At 34.2% G+C, this 23,354-nt stretch overlaps 2 protein-coding genes across 4 annotated transcripts in view; both read left to right on the forward strand.

Moving 5' to 3' along the window:
* The window catches only part of LOC108726011 (WW domain-binding protein 4), a 46,644-nt gene that overhangs the window by 11,453 nt on the left and 11,837 nt on the right, over positions 1-23,354 (forward strand). The window contains exon 1 of one of the 3 annotated variants that reach the window (XM_018453365.1): positions 22,554-22,597. The exons of the other annotated variants lie outside the window; for them this stretch is intronic. Coding sequence (XP_018308867.1) covers positions 22,596-22,597 — 2 coding nt within the window. The 5' untranslated portion in view covers positions 22,554-22,595. Of the gene's footprint in view, positions 1-22,553; positions 22,598-23,354 lie in introns of those variants that run through there. 3 annotated transcript variants of the gene reach the window in all.
* LOC108726012 (calmodulin-lysine N-methyltransferase) lies at positions 897-8,363 on the forward strand. The gene is made up of 2 exons (XM_018453367.1): positions 897-1,591; positions 7,556-8,363. Exons 1-2 carry the CDS (start codon positions 938-940, stop codon positions 7,907-7,909), a joined length of 1,008 nt encoding a protein of 335 aa, XP_018308869.1. The 5' UTR covers positions 897-937; the 3' UTR covers positions 7,910-8,363.

The raw sequence follows: 23,354 nt of genomic DNA on the forward strand, positions 1-23,354 counted from the left end.
CGATAATGTTCCACGTTTCTTTCGCGATAGACCTCGTTCGAATGACAAATCTCCGAGAGTTCGCCATTATAAATCATCATATATTCCCTCAAGAAATTTCGACGAATTTCGGTGTATGCCGTTCAATAGCGGCGCGGTCCAACAATGCGGATTACAGATTCACTATTGAACCCGATTTACCATTGAATCTCAGAAAACTCAGGCTAATTCGAAGCGTGTAGCTCGTACGAGACAGATGCGCCAGAACATCTTTACAAAAGCGCAAAGCATATAATAATATAAGCACGTACGAGAAATACGACGTCTTGGGGAATACCCGCGGAGACGGTGCGGAAGGTGGACGGAAGAGGACCAGCGCGAGGAAGAGGGAACGAAGAGAGGAGTCGCGCAGGCGCTGATCCAACGCGTGGAGAACGCTCATCGTCCGCGTGGCGCGAGTTAGAACTTGACTTGGTGCTTTTAGTCTTGTTCCATCCCTTCGTCCATCCTCGTCCTTGCCGGGCGAGAGCAGCCCTCGAGGCGGAGTATCGTCAGAAAGGAAGTATGCATTCGGTGTTCGGATCGGTTGCGGCAAGAAGGACGCGGAGCCGACGAGGATTCCGCCCGATCCGCCGACTGAACCGGCAAACCATTCACCAGCGATGAAGAGGAACACGCGTCGTCCCCACGTGCCTTCCACGGGCTCGCAGCAGCGGTGAAGTGAAAGTTCACTGACGAAGTCTCCAATAAAAGCCTTCAACGAAATTCTTTGATTAGAAGATTATCTTTCCGGTGAACATCCACCCATATGATTGCATGCAGTCGAAAATCGACATTTAAATCAGGGAGAAATAATAAGAAATAATCTTTCCTCTGAAATATAAAATTTTATAATCTGAAAAGAAAATCTGGAAACTGTACATGTTATCGAGTACCGATCGATGTGCCTGATTGCGATATGTCGCAGGAGATTTTTTCCCGTAGGGAGACACTCTCGATCGAGACGAATGACCCTCTCAATTCAAAGAGGAGTACTCGCGCTCTACGTCGATGGCGCATCTTAGCCAGAGCGCTGACAGGCTCGCCAGAACCGATCGGCAGCGAGTCCGACGAGGAGGTGTCGGTGAGACGATTCACCAGTTTTGGTTTGCTGAAATGCGCGCTGCTGGAAAACATGCTGGCGGACGGCGAGTTCAGTTGGTGCGAGTATTCCACTCAGCTGGACGGTCGGTCATACAACGTGCAGATACGTCGGATAAGCAAGTGCTTCACAGCGAGCGAGCTGATCGGCTTCAACAATACTGGCAACGTGTGCGTGTGGCCGTCCGAGGAGTGTCTGGCCTACTATCTGCTGAGGAATCACGGCCTCTGCCGGAATCGGAACGTCCTTGAACTTGGTGGTGGCATGAGTTGTCTGGCCGGTGTACTCGCCGCCAAATACTGCAATCCCAGCACCGTCACCCTCACGGACGGTAACGTGACTAGCGTCGACAACGTGCGCTGCATCGTCGCCAGGAACGACATGACGCATCTGGTAGAATGCGGAGTCGTTCAATGGGCTCAAGCCGCCAGGGCCCTTCGACAGACGATGATCAACGGTAACCGCGTTAAGGTGAATGTCCAAATTTGATCTTGAAAGAGCAATTGATAGTCCGATGTTATTCTCAAAGTTATAACGATTAAAATAGCGCATTGAAACTATTGTATTGTGAGAGAAATGTTTTGTATATGTGACTCTTACAAAAACTTTCTTACTTTTTAAGTTAAAAATTTTGTTGTTCTAATCAAGATTTGGTTAGGCTAATTAATAATTTTAAATTATAAAGTAAATTTTTATATGTCACGTATCATACAAAACATTTCTCTCAGTGTGGAGTCGGCAATCAGGCGAGAATTAATAGAAATAACATTAAGAGGATTCTTCAATCGTTGAAGAGATACTCGATAAATCACAGGAATCGCATCTTGAATTGCTTTAATTTCCGCAGAGAGCTTCCAGATTTTTTTTATAAAAATTCATTTTAAATTAGATCGCAGAAGCATTACACTATTTCTTTGAAGTTGTATATCATAAATACATTTATTCACCATTTTTATTTCTTCAGTACTCTCTAAATCTGAATTAGTGGATAATCACTGATATCAGTGCCAAGTATGCCACTGGTAATCAGTGAATGAAATGTGAGATTTCTAACCTAGCTAATCTTTATTATGTGATCTAACTAACCTTGTTTTAATGCATAAATTTCATGAATATAGTATTGGAAGATTGAAATTAACGTGCAAATATCAGTATTTTAACTATACATATAATATTCAAACATTCTTTTTGAATTAAACTTCACTGATTATCCAGTGCCAAGTATGCCACTGGGTAATCAGTGACTATCCACTGATTCAGATTTAGAGAATATGAAACGTATTTCCATTGCTTTTTAATAGACTGTATTCGATGTGATTTCTATGAACAAAGAATTGTGGGCGCATAGTAAAAAATATAAAAAAGCACGTCCTCAAAGCGATATTGAAACGGGGATGCTTCTACAATGGTACGCAGCTACAAAAAGGCCGGAAATTAAATATTGAAAATGTTAATGAGAAAGGCATTTTTTAGCTTTTATCATCACGACACATACGTTAACGTTTACATTAAATAAAGATCTATTCGTACATTGGCTACTTAGAAAAATTAAATTACCATAAATTAAATTATAAATAAAATTAAATTACCATAAATTCGTACAATAATAAGAAATACGTTGGAATTTTTCCAATGAAACACCTACTTGTTTTCGAGCTCTTAAATTCCCAGCGGTATGTACAGGTCTTACAATTAGATAAATGTATCTTGGAAGTGCGAGAAAGCTAAACATTTGCATTTACATGAATTCCAAGAATCTATAAGTGACTTTGGGAATCGAAAGGTCATCTTCGTACTTTGCTAATCGCGGCATAGAATTCAGCCTGGTTGCCGACCCTGCGATCGAATAATGCGTCTCGTAAACTCCGACCGCGACGTGATTCGCATTTGTAACGAGGACGATAGCGACGAGTTCGCTAACCGTAATCGATGACAGATCATCGGATATCGACACACCCGGTTTCGCGGTTGCACGTTCTGACAGCAATGCGCTGCTCGTTGCCATGATCAATGAGTCATTGCGGTCATTGTGGGCCGATGAATAGAAAAATTGAGGCTTTGTCAGGGTAGCGTAATGCAGTCGGGAGTCATAGAATAAATAGAGGAACGATGATCCGGGATCGAAGAGTGGTTCATACTTTCGCGATAATAGAGTTGGCGCTTTTAAAAAAATTTCCCCGAAATCAGAAAAGTTTAAGGACAGGAGAGATTCTGAGAGTTTGGCAAAACGATAAGTCTCTCCCTAAATCTGAGTCAGTGAATAATCAAGAGTTATCAATCCCAAATATGCCATTGGTGATCAGTGAATTTACAGTGCAATTCAATTAAAAAATCAATAATACATGGAATCCTTGATCCTTGCTTTAGATAAAATATACATTCCATCTATTTTGGAATTGATGTGCACGTACCGGTATTTTAATTATTATTATGCTCAAACTTCTTTTCTTTTTCAGTTAAATTTCACTGATTATACAGTGACATATTTAGAACTGATAATCCACTGATTCAAATTTAGAGAACTGATCAATTTTTTTTCTTAATTATGCTATTTATGCTTAATTATGCTATTTTCTTAATTTATGCTATTTATAAAATATGTTGTAAACGGCATCATGAAAGAACGTATCTCTTGCGTAGCATGTGCTGTGTTATAGAGTCACGTAACAAAGACTTATTGTAGCATATTTCGAGATGTCATACTATCACAATGTGGTTGTCACTGCTTATTTATGAGATATTCTAGAAAATATATGTGCGAAAATTTTATGTTACATCTGAATTTCTTTTTGAACAAAAATTTAACTCAAATTTTTTAGATCAATATCGGAAATTAATTTTAATGAACTTAAGGCTTCTCACAGATTAAAATTTATCAACTTATTTTGTAATGCCTTTAATTTTTTACATGTCGCTATCATATTCTGATATTGCTAATCTTTTAATATTTTAGTATTTTTAAGCAAAATACTAAAAAATTTAAAAGGTCTCCCTTGGGAAAATTTATTTCAGAAAACTTTAAAAAAATACTTAAAACTTAATGTGTAGAGAAAATCTAAAAAATATGAAAGGTAAATTTGAACACTTTAAAATTTTCATTAAAGTAACTTTAAAACTTACTTAAGAAAACACTGAAAGGAACTGAAGAAACCGAAAGAGACTAAAGAAACTTGTAAATTAGAAAAAACAATGTTAACAATTTTGAAGTTTTTCTTTAAAATCATAATTGTAAAAATTATGAATTTGTTTAAATTTCAAGGTAAGCCTCTTTTATTTATAAAGAAGCTCGCAATTAAAAAATTATTTGGTTATAACACGAATGAAAAATCTCATAATGCTGTCTTTTATTCTCACTGAAAAAAATACATGTAATTTTACATGGAAATTACATGTATATGTCTGGAAAATTATCTAAATTACATAAATATGCTTGGAAATTTACTGGAAATTGTAAATTTCTAATCATATTTAGACAATTTTCCAGTTATGAATAATCCATGTAAAATTACATGCGTTTTTTTCAGTGTATCCTGTATTGAATCTTACTTACGAGAAAATGTAGCACCGCCGTGTCCCTCTAGTGACGGTGTCAAGTACTATGTTCGCGGGTAAATTATGTTAACTTAGCCTTACTTTAAAACTTAAGAGCACTTTAAAAATTCCAGATGCAATGAAAAGAATAAAACGTCCAGTTTGTGTTCTAAGATTATATAAGTCATCCTTGAAATACTTTAAAGATTTTATGTTATTTCAGCTTAATCTTTCCTACACTTTAAATATAATTATAAGATGGATATTCTGAAAAGTTTATTTCATTGGAACTTTATATTTCCAAGATCAAAAATTATAGAAAAACTTTAAACTTTAATGTTATTTTAGGATTACCTAAGATTTAGTGAGATTACTTTAAAAGTATTTTTCCATTCTTTAGAATATTTGAAGACAATTTTAAAGTCAGTTTTTAAAACCTTTGATTTGTCTAAGATTCTTTTAAAATTAGCTTTGAAATATTTTAAAATTTCTTAAATCATTTTAGATTATTTCAAAATTTTTTAAGTTAACTCTTACATTTGAAAGGTTACTTTTAAAAACTTTAACTTTTTTTACAGTAAATTTTCCTAAGGGCTAGTAGCTAGAAAAAATATATTTAATGTAGTGTATATTCTTATCGATATGTACCACGAAGGACAGTCACATGAGAGCTTAGAATCCCCGCGTCTTTCCGGTTCAGATATATAAATGCATCATTCGGATATTTCCGGCTAAAGTACCTCAGCTCCATTTCCGGTAGTCTCTATAATGTAGTCTCTGTGCTCTTCCGGTAGCTCGCAACGTTCCGCACAATTGGCATCTTTTTTGTGGGAAATTTCCACTTGACCGATGAGGTTTTCACTAGCCAACCAAAATCGAAGATCATTTGACCGATCGACTGAGATTGCAAAAGCGGCCATTTGACTTCGTCTATTTATGCGAAAACCACTGTCGAATCTATCTGAAAAGTTCGACATTGAAAGATACGTCTTTTCAACGTCTGATTTTTACGGTCGAGTTTTCTGTAGATTTCTTCTTTTTAATTTGATACATTGAAGATCATTGATTTCACTTGATATATCCTTCATGGGACTCAAATAATAAAATAAAAATATGGGAACGATAGTTATTTTATTGGTCAAATCGAAACCACGAAACATATCGTGAATAAACTTGATCAAGATATACACATGGAAAGAACACGGTTTTGTTGAAATATCTAAAAGTTTAGCTAGATACAGATCTGAAAATAATTTTGTTGAAATACAGGGTGTTTCCAAATTAAATGGCAAAACTTCGGGAGCGTGTAGAGGAGTAAAAAACTAAGAAAAAAAGTCCTATAGACATATGCTCCTTTTTGCTTTGTTTCGCAGGAAATCACGAAAAAAGAAAAAAATATATTTAATTTATTATTTTAATTATTTTATTTATAAACTTTTTAATGAAGATTTTGTTCGAAATGTGCACCTCTTGCAGCAATACAAGCATTGCATCTGTCAAACACGGCTCTTGTAGCAGCCAGGCACTGTTCTTGCGATATTCTGTTCGCTGCAGCTACGATACGATTTCTCAAATGTTGCTCTGATTGAATAGGCGAAGAATAAACTTCTTGCTTCAGAGTACCCCATGCATAGAAATCTAATGGCGTTAAGTCGGGCGAACGAGTTGCCCAATGTACTGCTCCTCCACGTCCAATCCATCGTTGTGGGAATTTTCTATCTAACCAGGTTCTAGCGACTCTGCTGTAATGAGCAGGGCATCCATCTAATTGAAACCACATTTCAGTACGTTGTTGTAATGGGATGTTTTCTAAATAGTCAGAAAATTCATTCTCCAAGAAATTTAGAAAACGGTCCCCATTTAATCTTGCAGGTAAAAAAAACATTTTTTTTCGATTTCTCTGAAACGGAGCAAAAACGAGCATATGTCTATAGGACTTTTTTTCTTAGTTTTTTACTCCTCTACACGCTCCCGAAGTTTTGCGATTTAATTTGGAAACACCCTGTATATAATAATAAGACTCTTTCCTTTCTTGACAATGTAAGCTGAAGTAATACATATATTTTATATAATAATAACTCTTAATGTTAAGCAATAACAAGTGGAATTAATAAGAACGTATAAGAGTTAAGCGCCGAAATTAATGCGCAAATGTAAGTATAACAATCTTTAAAACTGTTTCTTAATATAATAAAATTGTACTACGTTAAAACTTCCAAATTACATAAGTTAATTTTGTTTGTAAATATCAAATAATATATGTAGAACGCTCAAGTTGGTTGCTAGAATATAAAAAATGTTTTGCAGTTCATCGTGCTTGAATTTCCTATATAATTATTATTTCGTATATATAATAGTCCAACAATATTATTTTCTGTATCTAGCTAAATTTTTAAATATTACGGTAAAATCTTTACAGTAAATTCTTTCCGTGCAGCAATTTATAATCCTTTTTTTCGAGTCGATATAACATTTTGTCTGTTACACCAATTATTTACAGATCATGAATAACAATGTTATATAACTTTCCTTTGATTTTTTTAAAATTGTTTTGATGACAGAGATCACTAAAAAAATTATTTTAAAGGTTCGACAAATTATTTTATCTGGTAAAACCGTCTTTTATCCGTCACGAGAAACGATTAAAGTTCTTAAGCTATCTTTTACATTTGTACAAAGTTTCAGATTCTCTCGATTTTACGAGTTGCCAAACTTCTCGTGTGAGTACTCTTCGAAAATATACCTATATAAAGCGAATCTATCGTTCTTCGGACTTTATATGATTTCAATCAGAGCGACACACGTATTCCAAGTCGAGATTTGCGAATACATTGACTCGATCACGTCTCTTGTCTCAGCCGCCAGATTGAAATCTGGACTCTTTATTATGATTTCTCGATATAGACCCGGACGACTGACGAAAATACTCGACTACCGTCGGGTCTTTACGACGTGATCTTGAGCGCCGACTGCCTTTTCTTCGACGATGCTCGTCTAGATCTGGTGGAGACGATCTATGGCTGGCTGACCGACGACGGGGTCGCCCTGGTGATGGCACCTAGACGCGGCACGACATTCCAGAAGTTTGCCGAGGCGTCGATCAAACGTGGCTTCATAGCACGCCAGACAGAACGGTACGACGACATGGTGTGGTCGAGACATCTGGAGCTGTTGGAGAATAGTCCGGAGTACTGTCCAGATCTGCATTATCCGGTACTGCTAGAACTCACCAAGCAGAAGAAGACGCCGCCCGGATGATCAGGCTTGATCGACAAGGACGACGAGGACGACCGGCCGGACGAGAGTCTCAGCGAGGAATGAAAACATGTCTGTGAACATGTTCTTCTTTTTAAATATGTACACTCTTTGTGGCTGCACGCGCAATAAAATTATTGCGGAAAGGAATGAATGTATTACTTCCGAGTGAAGATGCGCGTTCGCTGTAATGGGATATAAAGATGTATAAAGCTGCCTTTATGTCGTTCAACAATGTCAAGGTCGATTTTTTATTAGTGCGTCTGATGAAACGTTTAGCGGTCACATCCATTCGCGGATCGATCTTCCGCTCGTACGCATCGTTCCACATCATCGCTGCTATCGGAAAAGTTCAATAAGGAAGGTATTATGTGCAACGTGCGAGAATTGCTCAGCGAGCTCTCTTCAATGTGTCCGGTCTTCCCTTCTCATTAATTAACCCATGAATATTTTGTAATACCCGATATTTTATGAATGAATGCGTATTCAAAAATACAAATGTTGCTCTCTAAATTCTTTAGAATGTAGTCTCATTCTAAAGAATGAAAATTGAACTAGTATTGAAAAAGTGTGGCTCAATTTTCAACCCTTAAGTGTGAGATTTTACTCTTTAGAGTGAGACTCTAAATGTTTTAGAGAGTAATTATACCCGTGTTTTTAATATCTCATATATTTATTTGAACCGAACTATGTATGATCAATTCGATACATGTACAATATTTATTTAAAGCGCGTCTTGTAGCGCGAATATTTGCAGCAAATATACGCGGAGTGGCATAGCGAGCCATAATCCTTCGCTTTAAATTAGTTTAAAATATCGTAGAGCCCCACAAATATTATTCTCATTCGCAGCAGGTGAAGCTTCTGGCACCATTTTGCACGCAGCACATATCAAGAAATAAGAAGTGAACTCCAACAGTGAATATTACAAAATGTTTCGAATTATTGAATTCTACGATGAAGAAGAATGTCGAACCTAAGTTAATATTCATAGTCGATTCTTATTTCAAGACCGTCTTAAGTAAGTGTTTGAGATACTAATATGATTCTGTGATTGGTTTGTCACATTTTAAAATTGTACTTAAGATCTTAAATATAAGAACTGACTATGAATACCAGCTTAAAGTTATCTCTAAAATATTTATGTCATGATATATATGTCGGACGACAAAGATTGTATTACAGAAAATAGGTTTTTAATTAGCCAAAGTTTTTGAGGGTTAATCGTCGATCTAATAATTCATCGACGTTAATCTTCGAAGAAACGTATTTATAAATTATGAATTCTTCCAAAATAGATCGTATAGTGTCCATTACGTCTCATATATTTTTCATCTGATGTTAAAACGTGGCTCTTGATAGAAAGGACCTTTCTTAGGCGTACCTGATTTTATAATATATCGAACTTGGTAGAAATGTCGAAAAGACGATCGAGTTTCGGACTAAAGTGTCGTTTATAATACGGCAACGCGATACTGGCAATTTTATCTTCAATTATCAATTATCAATTAAACGTCGACAGTAAGTTATAGATAACTCGAGTAATCTCTCGAGTTCCTCGTTCTTCGCAGCCGGCAGGACCAATTGTATAGACCGAGTAATGTTTAGATACAGTCGAACCATGACTGGTATAGACTGCGAAGTCATTTCCAGTGAGCTCTATTCATTGCAAAACTGCGCTAAAAGACATCTCCGTATTCTTGAATAAGGAAAAGAGTATATCGATACCGTTAATGCTATTTGGGTCCAAAACTAAAGCGAAATCTCTAACAGAAGCAAAATATTGACATTTGCTGATTCAGCGATCCAACGTTGGATTCAGACGTTAATGAAATATCAATTATTACGATTGTTACTATAAACAGAGACAGATATAGATCGTTATACTCGATATATAGTTGCAGGATAAATTTAAGAATTTCAGACAAATTCTTACGCAAGTCGATTTTGCCTTATTCGTATTACATACATTGTAGTAATTTATTTATTTATTTATTTAGATGCGTTTATATCTTTATGACGAAGAAATTCTCGAGTATTTTCTAAGCATCTCCGATCATGTTATGAACCTATTACCTCAAAGGACCAATATTTATAGACACAGTTAAGTCTAGTCAGAATTACCAAACGTACTTCCATTATTGAGTATCTTCTTATACATATAAGAGTCAAGTGTCCATAAAATCTCTCTATTTGTGTAAAGACAGGATTATAATAAATTAAAGGGATTTAGTTGCAGGAAATGTCATTATACGCTCGGAAAGAACGATTTTGCTGAAGTATCTAAAAATTTAGCTAGATGTAGATCTGAAAATAATTTTGGACTATCAAAATAATTATGTAAACGCTTAAACGTTGATGATAAGGCTGTAAAATGGTTTAACATTTTAGCAATTACTTTAAACAATCTACATAATTAATTTGATGGTCCAAACAAAATTATTTTTAAATTTGCATCTAATTTTTTAGATATTCAGCAAAACCATTTTTTTCCATGTAGAAAGAACGGAAGCTAATTTAAAAAAAAATCGATACTTTTCTAAAGTTTTTGTACTGCAGTTTGAGATTAAAATCAGCAGACACGTTTTCCCGAGACTGTTAATCCACGTGGCTAGACGGGAGAATTTATGGACCCTTTTTAGCCCTAGAGAGCCATTTGTGTACATGTGCATTACGTGCGAGAGAATCTCCATAGTAATAAACTATTTTCACTTAAAAGCGCCGCATTTTTCTCGTGTCGCCCATACCCCTCCGACGAAGATAATACAATCGTCACGTTGCGCTCGCGTCGCAAGACGTCGGAGAAATGCCGTTGACAAATCCACAACGATGTGGTCGCGCGTCGCTGCGTCAGAATAAATAATATCATTTAACGTTCGTCAAACATCCTGTCTACTTCCTAGTCTGTCGTGCAATAGCTATATTTGTCCATCTTGATTCTGTCTATATGATTAATTATATATAGTTATATACGCAAGTATTTCCTCTCATACAAGTTGCCAGAATCTGACGCAATCTTTGCAGGACTGCCCACCTGGTTTCTTAGGATCGAGGTGTCTCTAATTAAGTTTAGAGTGTCTCCAAATTTTAAAAGACTCCTAATTTTGATAGTCTAATCTAAACTATGCAGCCTTGATAGATAATAGACAAAAGACATTGCGACTTATGTAACGTTCCAGAGTAAAACAAAATATAACATAATAAAAATAAACAAAAGAAGTACCAAATATAATATGATATTTTATAATATGTATATAAAATTTATAATATAATATATAAATATAATTATATAATAAAATTTGAAATTCATGGAATAAAGCAAAGCTAACGATGAAAAATACTCTGATTATATAAGTAACAATTGTATTATTAATTTCGTCAAATATCTCAATTTATTTAAAGGTTACATTCGATTACTGGAATCTAAAAATGAAAACCTCGACAGATGGTTGCGATTAACATCTTATGTTCCGTGACGAATGATATAATAAAATAAATTACCTAGGAAAGCAAAATCAATCAATCTCGGGAATATCTCGGGGTACAATATCGTTCGCCTGTTTATTTTATTATCCGACGATGCACGTTTATTTTAGTCTTAACTGCATGTTATATTTCGTGCAGTGCGCGACATAAGCTTATAAATTCGATTGCTCTAAATTCAGTGAGATCGTCTGAAATTGCGCAAAAATCGTTTCTCGTCGATCGTATCTCATAATATCTTGCTTACTTTATGTCGGCGTTAACAATTTTTTGACGCATAAGCCAAGAAAATATCTTTAAATTTACACGATTTTCTGTAATTTTTTCTAAATTTGAATAAATTTACGTCTGATTTGTATAAATTTATGTTTGATAATATTATGATAATATTTGATATTATAAAATATTTTGATGTGTATTTTTTTTGTTCCATTTAAACATTTAGTCTCTACTAATGTAGATTCTAGTTTTAAAAATTAGGAAAAGATAAAAAGTTGAACAGAGATTAACGTTATATTAATGAAGATGGACAGTAATCGAATGCCGATTGATAACATATCTCCATCGATATTTATGGGTCAATTCGTAAAGTTCGTAACTTATTCTCGTAAGATCTGTAAGAACTTATGACTGGAATTATAATTCTATGCGTACGTAAGACGTACGATCACTCGTAAATATTTATATGATTTCTCGTAAACCTTACAGTTAGCAAGAAACTGCTGTAAAGATATTGCATAAAGTTATAAACATTCCAGTCATAAATTCTTACCAGTCACAAGTCTTATGAGAACAAATTATGAGCCTTGCGATTCTGCTTAGAATTGACTTATTAGTTTCCTGCAACATTAAGACATTGTCAATACGCAATTTTTTTATATTCAAAAATTGTTAGTCACGATATAATGATTCAGGGTCGGCCTATTTTTACATGTAGGCGTTTTACATTGTCGCTTATAGCATTCGTAATTATCTTCAGCGTCGTAGTGGAGCTATAAAAAGGAGGACGCGTCAGTGATTCGTTTATATAATTAGACACTTTCCTCGCCGCGGCCTCATTAAAATCAGTGTAACTAAGCGTGTGCGTGCACCCAGGTTGATCGATCGTGGTAAGTAAATTTCCATTGCGTCCAGAAGCAGCTCTTACATCGCCGGGAATAGATTTTTCGCCTGGCTACGAGATTTTTTAAGTACCTAAGTACACTCACCGCACAAGTACGAGAAGCCCGTAACAAAAGAAACAGCTGATCAGGATACAGCGTATCTCAAGGAAACTCTTAAGCACCTCGTTTCACTCGGAAAGCTCCGAAATGAATTAATCATATCGATTACACATCAGCCAACATCTGTTCCATCTCACATTTATAGACAGCTATCTTTAATTAAGACCAGAATGAACATTTCAGTTACTGAGTATCTATGAAATTAATATAGGAATAATTTGAGTTAAATCTACAAGCGAAAATTTTGCAGAAGGGATTTAAATCTGCAAAAAATCAGATTAACGTGTCGGAGTAATATTATCTTTCTCGGAATAGTAATCATGATTATTGGCAAATAGTATTAAAGCTAAAATAATGGTTTTTATATATAATCACAGATAAAATTCGTATGCTTTATAAATTAAGTTTATTCAAGTAGAGCATTGAGGTTCGCGAAATTGTGTCGTTTATTATATTTCACTAAAACAATAGTTTGCTCGTCTTCATATGAAACCTCGATTAACTCAAGGTACTATTAAAAAATTCGGAGCTAGAGATGCGAGAATAATGTGAGTATTATTAACGTGTGAAATGGGATATTGCGAAGATCTCGTTAAGGAGGTCAAAATGTCTGCAGGGAAACTGGAACTTCGTCCCGAGCTTGTTAGGAAAACCGTGTATTGGACGACGACAACTGGGATTTTTTTTTCCTCAGAGACGACAGAGACGTGATGCAAATAATCCGAATTAAGTTCGCGGCCATCCTGGCGCGTTTGTCCGCATAATTTCCGACAAATTCCCCGCCTTGAAACTTTTCCGCCGATGTCTTCGCCTGGCACTGCAACATTAAACAACCGCTCGGTGCTTTATCGCCGACAGATTTGGCGAAGTAACGGCCGCTTCTGTACAATTTTATATACATATTTTACGATGCTCGTTAGAGTATGTCAAGTATAAATCTGTATCGTACATTGCAGGATTGGCAAAACTTTTCAGTTACTTTGTCGTTACTTTTTATAGTAAACAATTTGATGACGATGTTGCAACTTTTTATGACGGTAACGCTAACTAACTAAACGCTAAGGTCGTACTAAAGTTAGAAAAGTCACTTTGAAAAGTATTAACTTGTCACTATTATGCGTTACACCGAAAAAATTATAAGTACAACGAGTAACGCGTTACAAATTAGGAGTTATTTTTTTCAGTAACGAATGACTTTTTCAATCCATTACAAGTAACGATTGACTTTTCTAACTCTGATGTTAGCATTACCATCATAAAAAATTCACAATGTCATTATCAAATCGTTATTATAACAAGGTAACGATCAACAAAGTAACGGCGTTACAAGTAACGCGTTACTTGCCAATCTTGGTACATTGTACTCAAGATGATAAATACTCTTATTACTAATAAATACTTTTCTTTGTTTTGTATTTGTATCTTTTGTTGGAGCCATAGACGTAATAAGTTATATATAGTTTGCTCATTCTCTGATCTTAGCAACTTCATTAGGACGAATGGACTATACAGCATCTTTTCAGTTTAATATTTTAGAGAGAAAGAAGGAAAAGCATCGTTTATTATGCGCTCTGGGACAAGTCCCTTCAAGCACAAAATCAGTAATACAAAAAAAAGCTTTAAAAAGTACAAATAAAGCAGCAGTAAAACGGCAATAATATAACAAGCAAGACAGGTTTGTATAAAATTATCGATAATCATTTCACCGACAATGTTTTAATCGACACCATTTAACCGACATTGATTTCGCCGACAATATTAATTGACCAACATGGTAAAATCACCGACAATATTTACATCAACAATTCACCGAGCTTTGTTTTAATACTGAATATATATGCATATGTAAGGATGCATATAAATGTATATACATATATATATTATAGGATTAATAATAATAATAATATGGTTAATTAAAGAGAGAGAAAGAACGATATGAGATTTAAACTATCTCACTCTTTCTAAACCGAGTGATAATTTCAAAGGAATACGCAATCTGTTTTTATTACGTCTTTGGTTGGAACAAACGATAAAAATATGAAAGGTGCTTTTTCTTTCTAATTAATTTTCCAATTAATTTTCCAAGAAATTAATATTCGAATAAATTCGAGATCTGTCAAGAGAGTATCTAATCATTTAATTTCAACAGCTGCAATATTTCGAATTTGATTGGAGCTGACAATGAGAACCACAATTTTTATGAGGAGGAAATGTCATTTTCTCATCTCATCACAAGTTTTTTTAGACGTCCGGGTGTCTGAAATTCGTCAAAAAAATTGGAACGACGATGACTGGTGGAAAATAATCTTAGTGTTTGGCAGCAAGTGGTGCCAATATTTATTAGTAAGACGGACGCTAATGGGTCCAAGTCGTTTGTTGCGGCTCAAACGAAAACGATCATCGACCTTCACGTTTTCAAAAGTATCATAGGAAAGCAAGACCTGACGAGGGGAATTGACGTGGTGCGGCACGTGATAATAATATGCGTGCTATGTGTTAATAATATTTATCCCAACATCGGACCGTTTAAATGTTCGTGTAACACGTTTAAACGCAGCGTCATGAAATTCTCCAGAAATAACTGCGCGGCCCTTCGACGAGAACGACTGTCGATTATTTTACGACCGTTTTTGTTTTGTCTCGCGCCTAGACTAATTGGACAAACTTTATACGAAAGGAACCAAGCGTCAGTTAAAATCTTTTTTCAGAAAAAGACTCGTCTCATCAAAACTTGAACTTTGTCTTATCAAAACTTTAATTTATCACAAAATTACAAACTTATGATAAATTACTGGTCTTCGTGGAGCTACCTCGAATCAAAGTGAGATTTTCCGACAAACACTTTCAGTTTAAACTTAAACGAGATTATTTAATTAATAATTAAGGGAACACACATTCATCGCTTCTCGAATATCTTGTATAGAACTGCGAGACTATAAAAGGATCATTGTAGTTGTCCATTCTCACGTACTTTCGTTCCGAAGTGTCATTTCAAGGCGCGTCGCGCGTCGTTTCGTGGAGCAACTTACAATTTCGGGACGAAACTATTTTCCACTGAGTATCTCTTATCTCGCTCGAGTTATCCGTTATTGTAAATTCCGTTGCTGCACACGTGGGAATTCCGGGACGTTGCAGGACATCGGATAAACCGCGGAGCTCATCCCTACCGAGACGGCAATTTTATTCGGATACGAAATTACGTTCACTGACAATTTTGCTGGAAAGCGAAAACCGACCAACTAAATTTGCATACAAAAATTACCGTTGCGCTGCGCAAATTGCAATTTGCGAAGGAAGAAGAAGCGTGCGATTCAACGCGAAATTTGAATTCCGATAATTCTATTTCTAAAACAGAAAGAGAATTGTATAACGATCTGCGGTAAAATAACTCTTTGCAACAAATATAACTAAGTAGTATAGCGAGAAACCTGTAACTATTGGAAGAACTTCGTTAAAATTGATCTTGACCTTTGATCCTGCCCCTTAACTCTTAGGTCCGGTTTTTTATTTTCTTAATTTGTGGTTAGATTTAATCTGATAATAATGTAAAAATTATACTTTTCTATCTATTAATTACAAAATTAATTAAACTGATTTTATAGTGAATAACTTTTAAAGTAAACTAATATAATTTTTCATTAGTTTAGTGATTAGTCATAACTAGAAAACCCCAATTTTTACATTCATTAGGTTAAAATTCTAAACTATACGGAGAGAATTTTTTCTTAGCGTTTACTCTGAAAATATGATAGTCGTGAAGTAACATTGTATTATATTTCGAAGAATTTTATGTAAATCTCTCTCATTCATTAATAAAACTACAATAAAATATAAAATAAGTGTGATTAATTTTACTGAAAAGTGCAAAAATCTGTAAAATATTGTATTGTACCACAACTACCATATTTTCAGGGTAAATTAAAAAAAAATTCTCTCCGTATACAAGTTAATAAAAAATGAAAAAAAAACAGACTTTACAATCACCTGATTAGATTTATATCGATGGATCTAAACAAGGTTCTCTTGCAAACAGAATTTCTAAAGTTAAGCGTTTCTATGAAATCTTGCAGACAAACGTACGGACTAACACTGTGAAATTACTATATAAAATAGTTTGCTACGCTGCACTACTTAATAATAGCGAACAAAACGTTTAACATTAGGAAGATTATGTTAATAAACATTTGCGTTTCGTTATCAAGCGTTTTAAGAGCTTTTCGTTGCTCCCCCGATTTTCCAGGATATCTCTCGGTCATGTATACATATATCATAATTCCCGTCGGCTTTCAATGATTCTCATCCCATCATCTCCATGCCGATTAATTACCCGTCCGTCATTTCAGATGCTCAACGAAATCCTTCGTTCTCTCAACGCAGAGAAATTACGCTGGGTGATTTCCGATGAGTGCATGCGTCATTGTTTGCATTGTTACGACCTATAAACCCATATAAACCTGTATATCGACACGACGCGATTGCGCGAGGCGAAGTGACGTTAAGTGACGTTGATTGTTATCAATGAATGCGCGACGATGACACACATTACCTTGATATATCGTTCATCATTTCACCTGCGAATTTAGTATCTACGTCGCGCGGGAAAAATACATACAAATGCATTTCAATCTCGCGTGATATTAAACGAAGTTAAACGAAGGCATTTCTGTCGAATTCCGTCCAAATCTAATTTTCTTCGTCTCTCGGCAGCCTCCAATCATAGATATTCTTTTTTTTTTTCACAGTAAATAAACCTATAGTTTTAAAATCGATCGTCTGGAAACAAGGATGAGAGAGAGATTTAAATTATTCCAACTTCTAAATATAGGAGCTTATTGCAGGGCATTTTATCGTTTTCAAAAATTATTCGCACGCGAATTATTCAAAAATTATTTTCTCAAATTATTCCCGTTCATTGTATTTAGTGGAAATATCGAAATCGAGAGCCTATGACACGTTAATGGGCGTTCTATTCTAATCAAGTCACTTGCCTCTGACAAGGGGCGGTGTGATATATAATATAAAGATATTTATATACCGCACAAGCTCTTTTTCTAGCTTCCTCTTTTTCCCCATGGAAAATGTTCCGGAGGGCAAAAAGCTCCGGATGAAGTGCCTACGAGAGTGGCAAGCAAGAGTGCAGTGTGAAGCGATATGTAGACAAGCAAAGCAGAAATACATTTCCTCTCGATTTCTTGGCGAAATCCAAGTCAACCTGTTCGTGTCGAGAATTTGTTTTCTTATGAAATATTTCCATAATATAGTTGAATACTCTCTAAAAGTTTAATAATTAAGATCCTTTTCAACAAAGCTTTACTAAAAATTAAGTAATTTACTTAGGAATATTTGGTGGACTTTATTGTCTGTTTGAAAAAATATGGTACAAAAAATCCATTTCTCGCATGAAAGGTGCATCCTGTTATTGCGCATACTATAATGCAATCACGTTGGGAATAAATATTGTAACAAAGGGAGTGTTTCTCGTCCGTGTGTCGTTTCCGATTTATCCGATTTTTGCTCTTTGCATCCGTGTATATTTTTAATCAAGCTTTCATTAATTAATCTTTTTAGAAATACACAGCGATAAATGAAGTTTTAATAATACGCACGCACAAAATGAATCAATTAAATTTTATTTTTTTAACAAAATGCACTCCCTTCAATTTCAACGTTATATTTTCGCGATAACGATAACAAGTTAAATTTGACGTTGATCGAGATTGTTTCTGGAGTCCGCGCTTGTTTATCAGATGTATCGGCGCACTTCGCAAAGGGGTGAACTGTTTATCATCGAGCGCGACAAAATTAGAACAATGCACGAACCACCTTTTTTATCATGATCCCTACTGCACTGCTTTGCAACAATTGTTCCGCCAATATTGTGTCTTTTGGCAAATTTTCCACGCAATCCGTGCGAAGTCCGCAAGCATCGTTAATTAATTAATAGCACTTTTTAATGCGAAACCCACACGTGGTTGCAATATTCGCGTATTTTATCTCATTTTAATTAATACAGATTATTTTACATGCAAAAACGAAAAATTAAATCCATTTGTATTATAATTACATTAAGAATTTACGTTCGCACGTCAGATCAGTAAACAATATAATAAAAAAATTTTATATCGATTTACGCGATGTATGAATGTTATTTCTCGTTTTATTCATTATAATTAAAAGAAGAACATTCTCCAAATATGGAAACGCGCATTTGAAATACAGTTTATTGCAAAAGATAATTCTTTGTGCAACAAAATGTTACTTTTAACTCAAGGGATTGGATCTGTGATATCTAACAGTATATTTGACACATTCACTCAGAGAAAAAAATGGTTGTAATTATCATAATTTAATTATAGTATACAGTCATTTTTCGGAACAGCTTTATATTTATAATTTATATATTGATAATCTATATATTTATATATTTATAATTGTTTTTGATAGTCTAACTACAAAATTATTTTCAGATCTGTATCTAGTTAAATGGAATACTTTAGCAAAATCGTTCTCTCCGTGTATGCAAATATAGACAATTCTTCTATTAATAATAGTCACATATATCATTGCTTGAAAATTTTTTTCGAGCAATGAAAAATAATTTCTTCGATGAGAAAAAATTTCTTTAATTCTAAAAAATGTTTAATTTCTTCTTAACATATTTTTTAGTTATTATCGTTATATAAATAATAAGTGAATTTAAGAAAATAGTTGTATTTATTATAATTGCAATTGCATTTACCGAATAAAAATATATATTTTATTTACTATTTATATCTTGATGTTTTATTATACGAATATTCGAAATTACCATAATGTACAATTTTTTCATGTTTGAGAAAACTTATATATGGTTATTATTACTAACATAATAGTAATAACCATAAAAATGGAACTTCTAACCATAATTATTTTATTACGCAATGTCACAAATATTGAACACTTTTCTTTCAGTGTTTCTTTGGCGGATTAGACAGCTGAATATGATGTTATTATGCGAATTTCCTTTACAGACGAACATTTTTAATCTTTCGTCACAACGGTGGCATCTATAAGAAGTCAAGTTTCCCTTCTTTTCCGTGTTATGTTTAATTTATGAAACGCCACTTGTAAGTTTCGTGGGGTGCTAGCACCGTTAAGGATTAAAATGCTCTTTTATGCATGAACCTTTATTTGATCTGTGTCATAACGCGACAATAATTTATCGTTACGCGTTGTAAAAATAAACATTGACATTGGTTTTTCTAAATACTCAAGGACAAAAGCTCCAAAAAACTAGCTGCGCTTCTGTAAAATGGTGACATAGCGTACATTCTGAAAGAATACTGAAAGAAGCACCTTCGTGTTTTATGCGAAGATATTTTATGCATACGGCAGCTTTATGCGTACGACCTATTGCGAGAGGCACGTAAAAATCAAAGTTGATACAATCTTGACAAATTACAAAAGTTATGGGCAATATCTCTATATTTTCCTGATATGTTAATTTTCATAGAAACATATATTTTTAACAATAAGAAATAAAATAATATATTTTTAACTTTTTAAAATGTTTATTAGCATCAAATTATTTACTGTTTTTGTAGTATGTTTATTAGCATCTATATTATTAAATTGCTTGGCAATTTAATTTGTTATATTACTACCTCACTTCGGTTTAAGATTGCGTTTAAAGATTAAAAATGATTTTAACGTATAGTTGTAGAACTGGACAAATATACAAGATGTTTCACAACTACCGCATTTTTTCTTAAGGACATATTCTTGAGGTAATTTTGAGACGAAAATCCTAATACGAAAATGTCGATACTACAATAATTTTATGAATTATAAGCTAACTTTAAATGCTTATAAGTAAAAAACTATTTTACTTTTATAGTCTCTATTATTATTTCTGAATTCTTTTGAACTAATAAATAAATTCTAAGACGAAAATCCTGATACGAAAATATCGAGGCTATAATAATTTTTTAATAACAAACTATCTTTAACCAATTATTGAAACTATATTGTAGCCTTGACATTTTTGTATTAGGATTTTCGTCTCAAAATTATCTCAAGAATACGTTCTTAAGAGGAAATGCGATATTTATGAGACACCCCGTATAAAAATTTAAATATTAATTAAACATTAAAATCTAGCTCAGATCGATAAGGCCTTTTCATTTCTTACCAAATATTTTGTATATACATACTTATTACTCGAATCGCCGTACAATGCAGACATCTTAATGAACCAATATTTATTTATCGAATGATACATAAACTTTACATCTTCTTTCCAATTGATGAAGTGTGCCTTCCAACACAAATGGCACAATGGATCATTACATCCTTATTGTTTGCCAATGTAAAACAAAGATGGCATGATCACTATGTCGCACTGTGTTGCTTGTTGGAAGGCAGCCGAAGTCACATTTATGTGGAACAATAATTTACGATTCCTTTGTGATACAATAAATCCGTACGTCTGGAAATTCTGTATCTCTCGATTCTCTGGGGAACCATAAATTTTCGAGGATCTTGATCACTCCAAAATCCATGTCTGTCAAGGGGCGAAAAGAATAATAGCACGAAGAGTGATTTCAAAATGTGAACTTGTCAAAAATATCTACGTGTACGATAACGTCAAATGCGCGTTAACTAGCTGCCAAAGCAAATAGCAACGGACCGACAGAGATCCGAGATGCCCAAGCCTACTTCCTATATAGGTACATCAATTTTTAACGTATCGCTACGAGTGAGTTTTGATCTATTTAGGTTTGATTCCGGCGGTACTAATTAGCATCAGTTTTGAGTTAATAAAACAACTTTAATAAACAACTTCTTTATTTTTATGAATGAAAAAAGGAAACACATGTATTATACATACGACCCCTGACATTTCCGGATTATAACTTTACTCGGGAAATATTTTAGAATTAAATTAAGATCAAGTTTCAGATTTTATTTTAAGATGTTGTTTGTCATATTACACGCGATGCGACAGGAGAGTAATATAACTGTTAGGATAATGTTTTACACGATATACGAGCGCGTCTCCTTTCGGATTACATGTCACTCCATGCGAGATAAGATTATGAAATTGTAGTTTTTACTCACTGAAAATATACGTGGAACTCGATTACAAGGGTGAATAGCGAAATTTATTGGAGATATTCGGGAGAATTGCTTTTTTTGCGATACCAATATCATTTGCATAATCTACCGTGCTATCGTGCTCCGAATTTCTCGGCGATTTTTAGTGGGCATAATTCGCCTTCTGGAGGTAGCACGATAAGCACGATAGCTAAATTTCACCAAGCCTTATTGAGCATTAAAGTAAGGATCCCTTTTTACATAAAAATCGCCGTAACGTAAAATCGCTAGAGAGAAGCAATTTGTTTTCTTACCGATTGTTTAGAAATAGACATTGTTTATTTGAAAGAATCTGAGCAGTTAACTAATTTCATTTACTTCTTACATCTCTTATTTATTTCTCAAGGCTATTACGACTATTTTAAAGAATTAAAATGACAATTTAGGCTCTGGCGAATAAATCACTGAATTGTAATTGCCTTTTTTTGAGCCAACATAGGATATCAGTGTGTAAAAAAAGTTTTTATTCTTTACAATTGATGCAAACAAATGATAATGCATACGTTTCACATGATACAAACAAATGATAACGCATACATTTTATGTATTACGGAGCACAGATTGGAAATATGAATTTAACTAGGAGAACGTAAAGATAGTGGATGAAGAAAAGATTTTATAAAAGAGACTGTTTTCTGAAATATTACACATAAAACAACAGACTATAATTGACTTGAATTTACAAAATGTCACGATACTTCTTGATTTTCTATATTTTAATCTATTATGACTTGTTGCTCCCCTCTCTCCTGCGATTTTGTATCGCTTGATGTTTGTCGCGAGAATTTCATTAGATTCATAGCGCGCGAGCCGTCGACATCTCCAATTATGTTCCACATAACACTTTTATGTAAGTTTTTGATGAAATAATATCATTTTAATTTATAAATAACAATATAAAAAAATTCAATGTTTAGTAAATTTGGCAATTTAACGCATCGATCTAAATGGACGAATTTGAGGTGATAACACATGTGAGAACATCACGCGCTAATGATGTTGCTCAACGTTTCGCTAAAAAAAAAGATAATTCTGACTTGAATCTAATACTTTGCAAGATCAATTATGAAATTGACTGTGTCCATACAATTTTGATTTTTGTATTCTTTTATTCATGTACTGAAGAGAACCCAAACCAAAGAAGGGGTGCTATTTTGTAACTTTCTGTACTGTAGAGGTGTCGTTATGTGTTTTGCGCAGCTGTTTTACTACACAAAATATCTGCGCAAAATAACGACACCGACAATTATCAATATAGACGTGTAGAAAGTTACAGAACAGCGTCCCTGAGGTCGAAACGTATGCGTTATCATTTATTTGTATCAATTGTATAGAATAAAAATTCTTTTTTACACACTGACGTTCTATTTGGCTCAAAAAAGGCAATTACAATTCAGTCTCTTAAAGAAATTGTGAATTAATGATCTCTCTAATGTCTCTCTAAAATCTTCCCTCTAATGTCGCTAAATACATTGTTACTCTCTAAATCTGAATCAGTGGATAATCACTGATATCAGTGCCAAGTATGCCACACTGTTAAATCTATAGCGTCAAATTTAACCTAATGTGAGTCGCCACTGCTCCTATTAAATATATCGTTATTTTTT

This window comes from Mycetomoellerius zeteki, unplaced genomic scaffold (genome assembly GCF_001594055.1).
Source record: "Mycetomoellerius zeteki isolate Tzet28-1 unplaced genomic scaffold, Tzet1.0 scaffold379, whole genome shotgun sequence".
Lineage (NCBI taxonomy): Eukaryota > Metazoa > Arthropoda > Insecta > Hymenoptera > Formicidae > Mycetomoellerius > Mycetomoellerius zeteki.

Bases quoted from the DNA above. Each gene is read 5' to 3' on its own strand.
- LOC108726012 (XM_018453367.1), top strand. From the start codon at position 938: ATGTCGCAGGAGATTTTTTCCCGTAGGGAGACACTCTCGATCGAGACG. The intron at 1,592-7,555 runs GTGAATGTCCAA...TTCTCGATATAG, and splicing joins TCAACGGTAACCGCGTTAAG to ACCCGGACGACTGACGAAAA.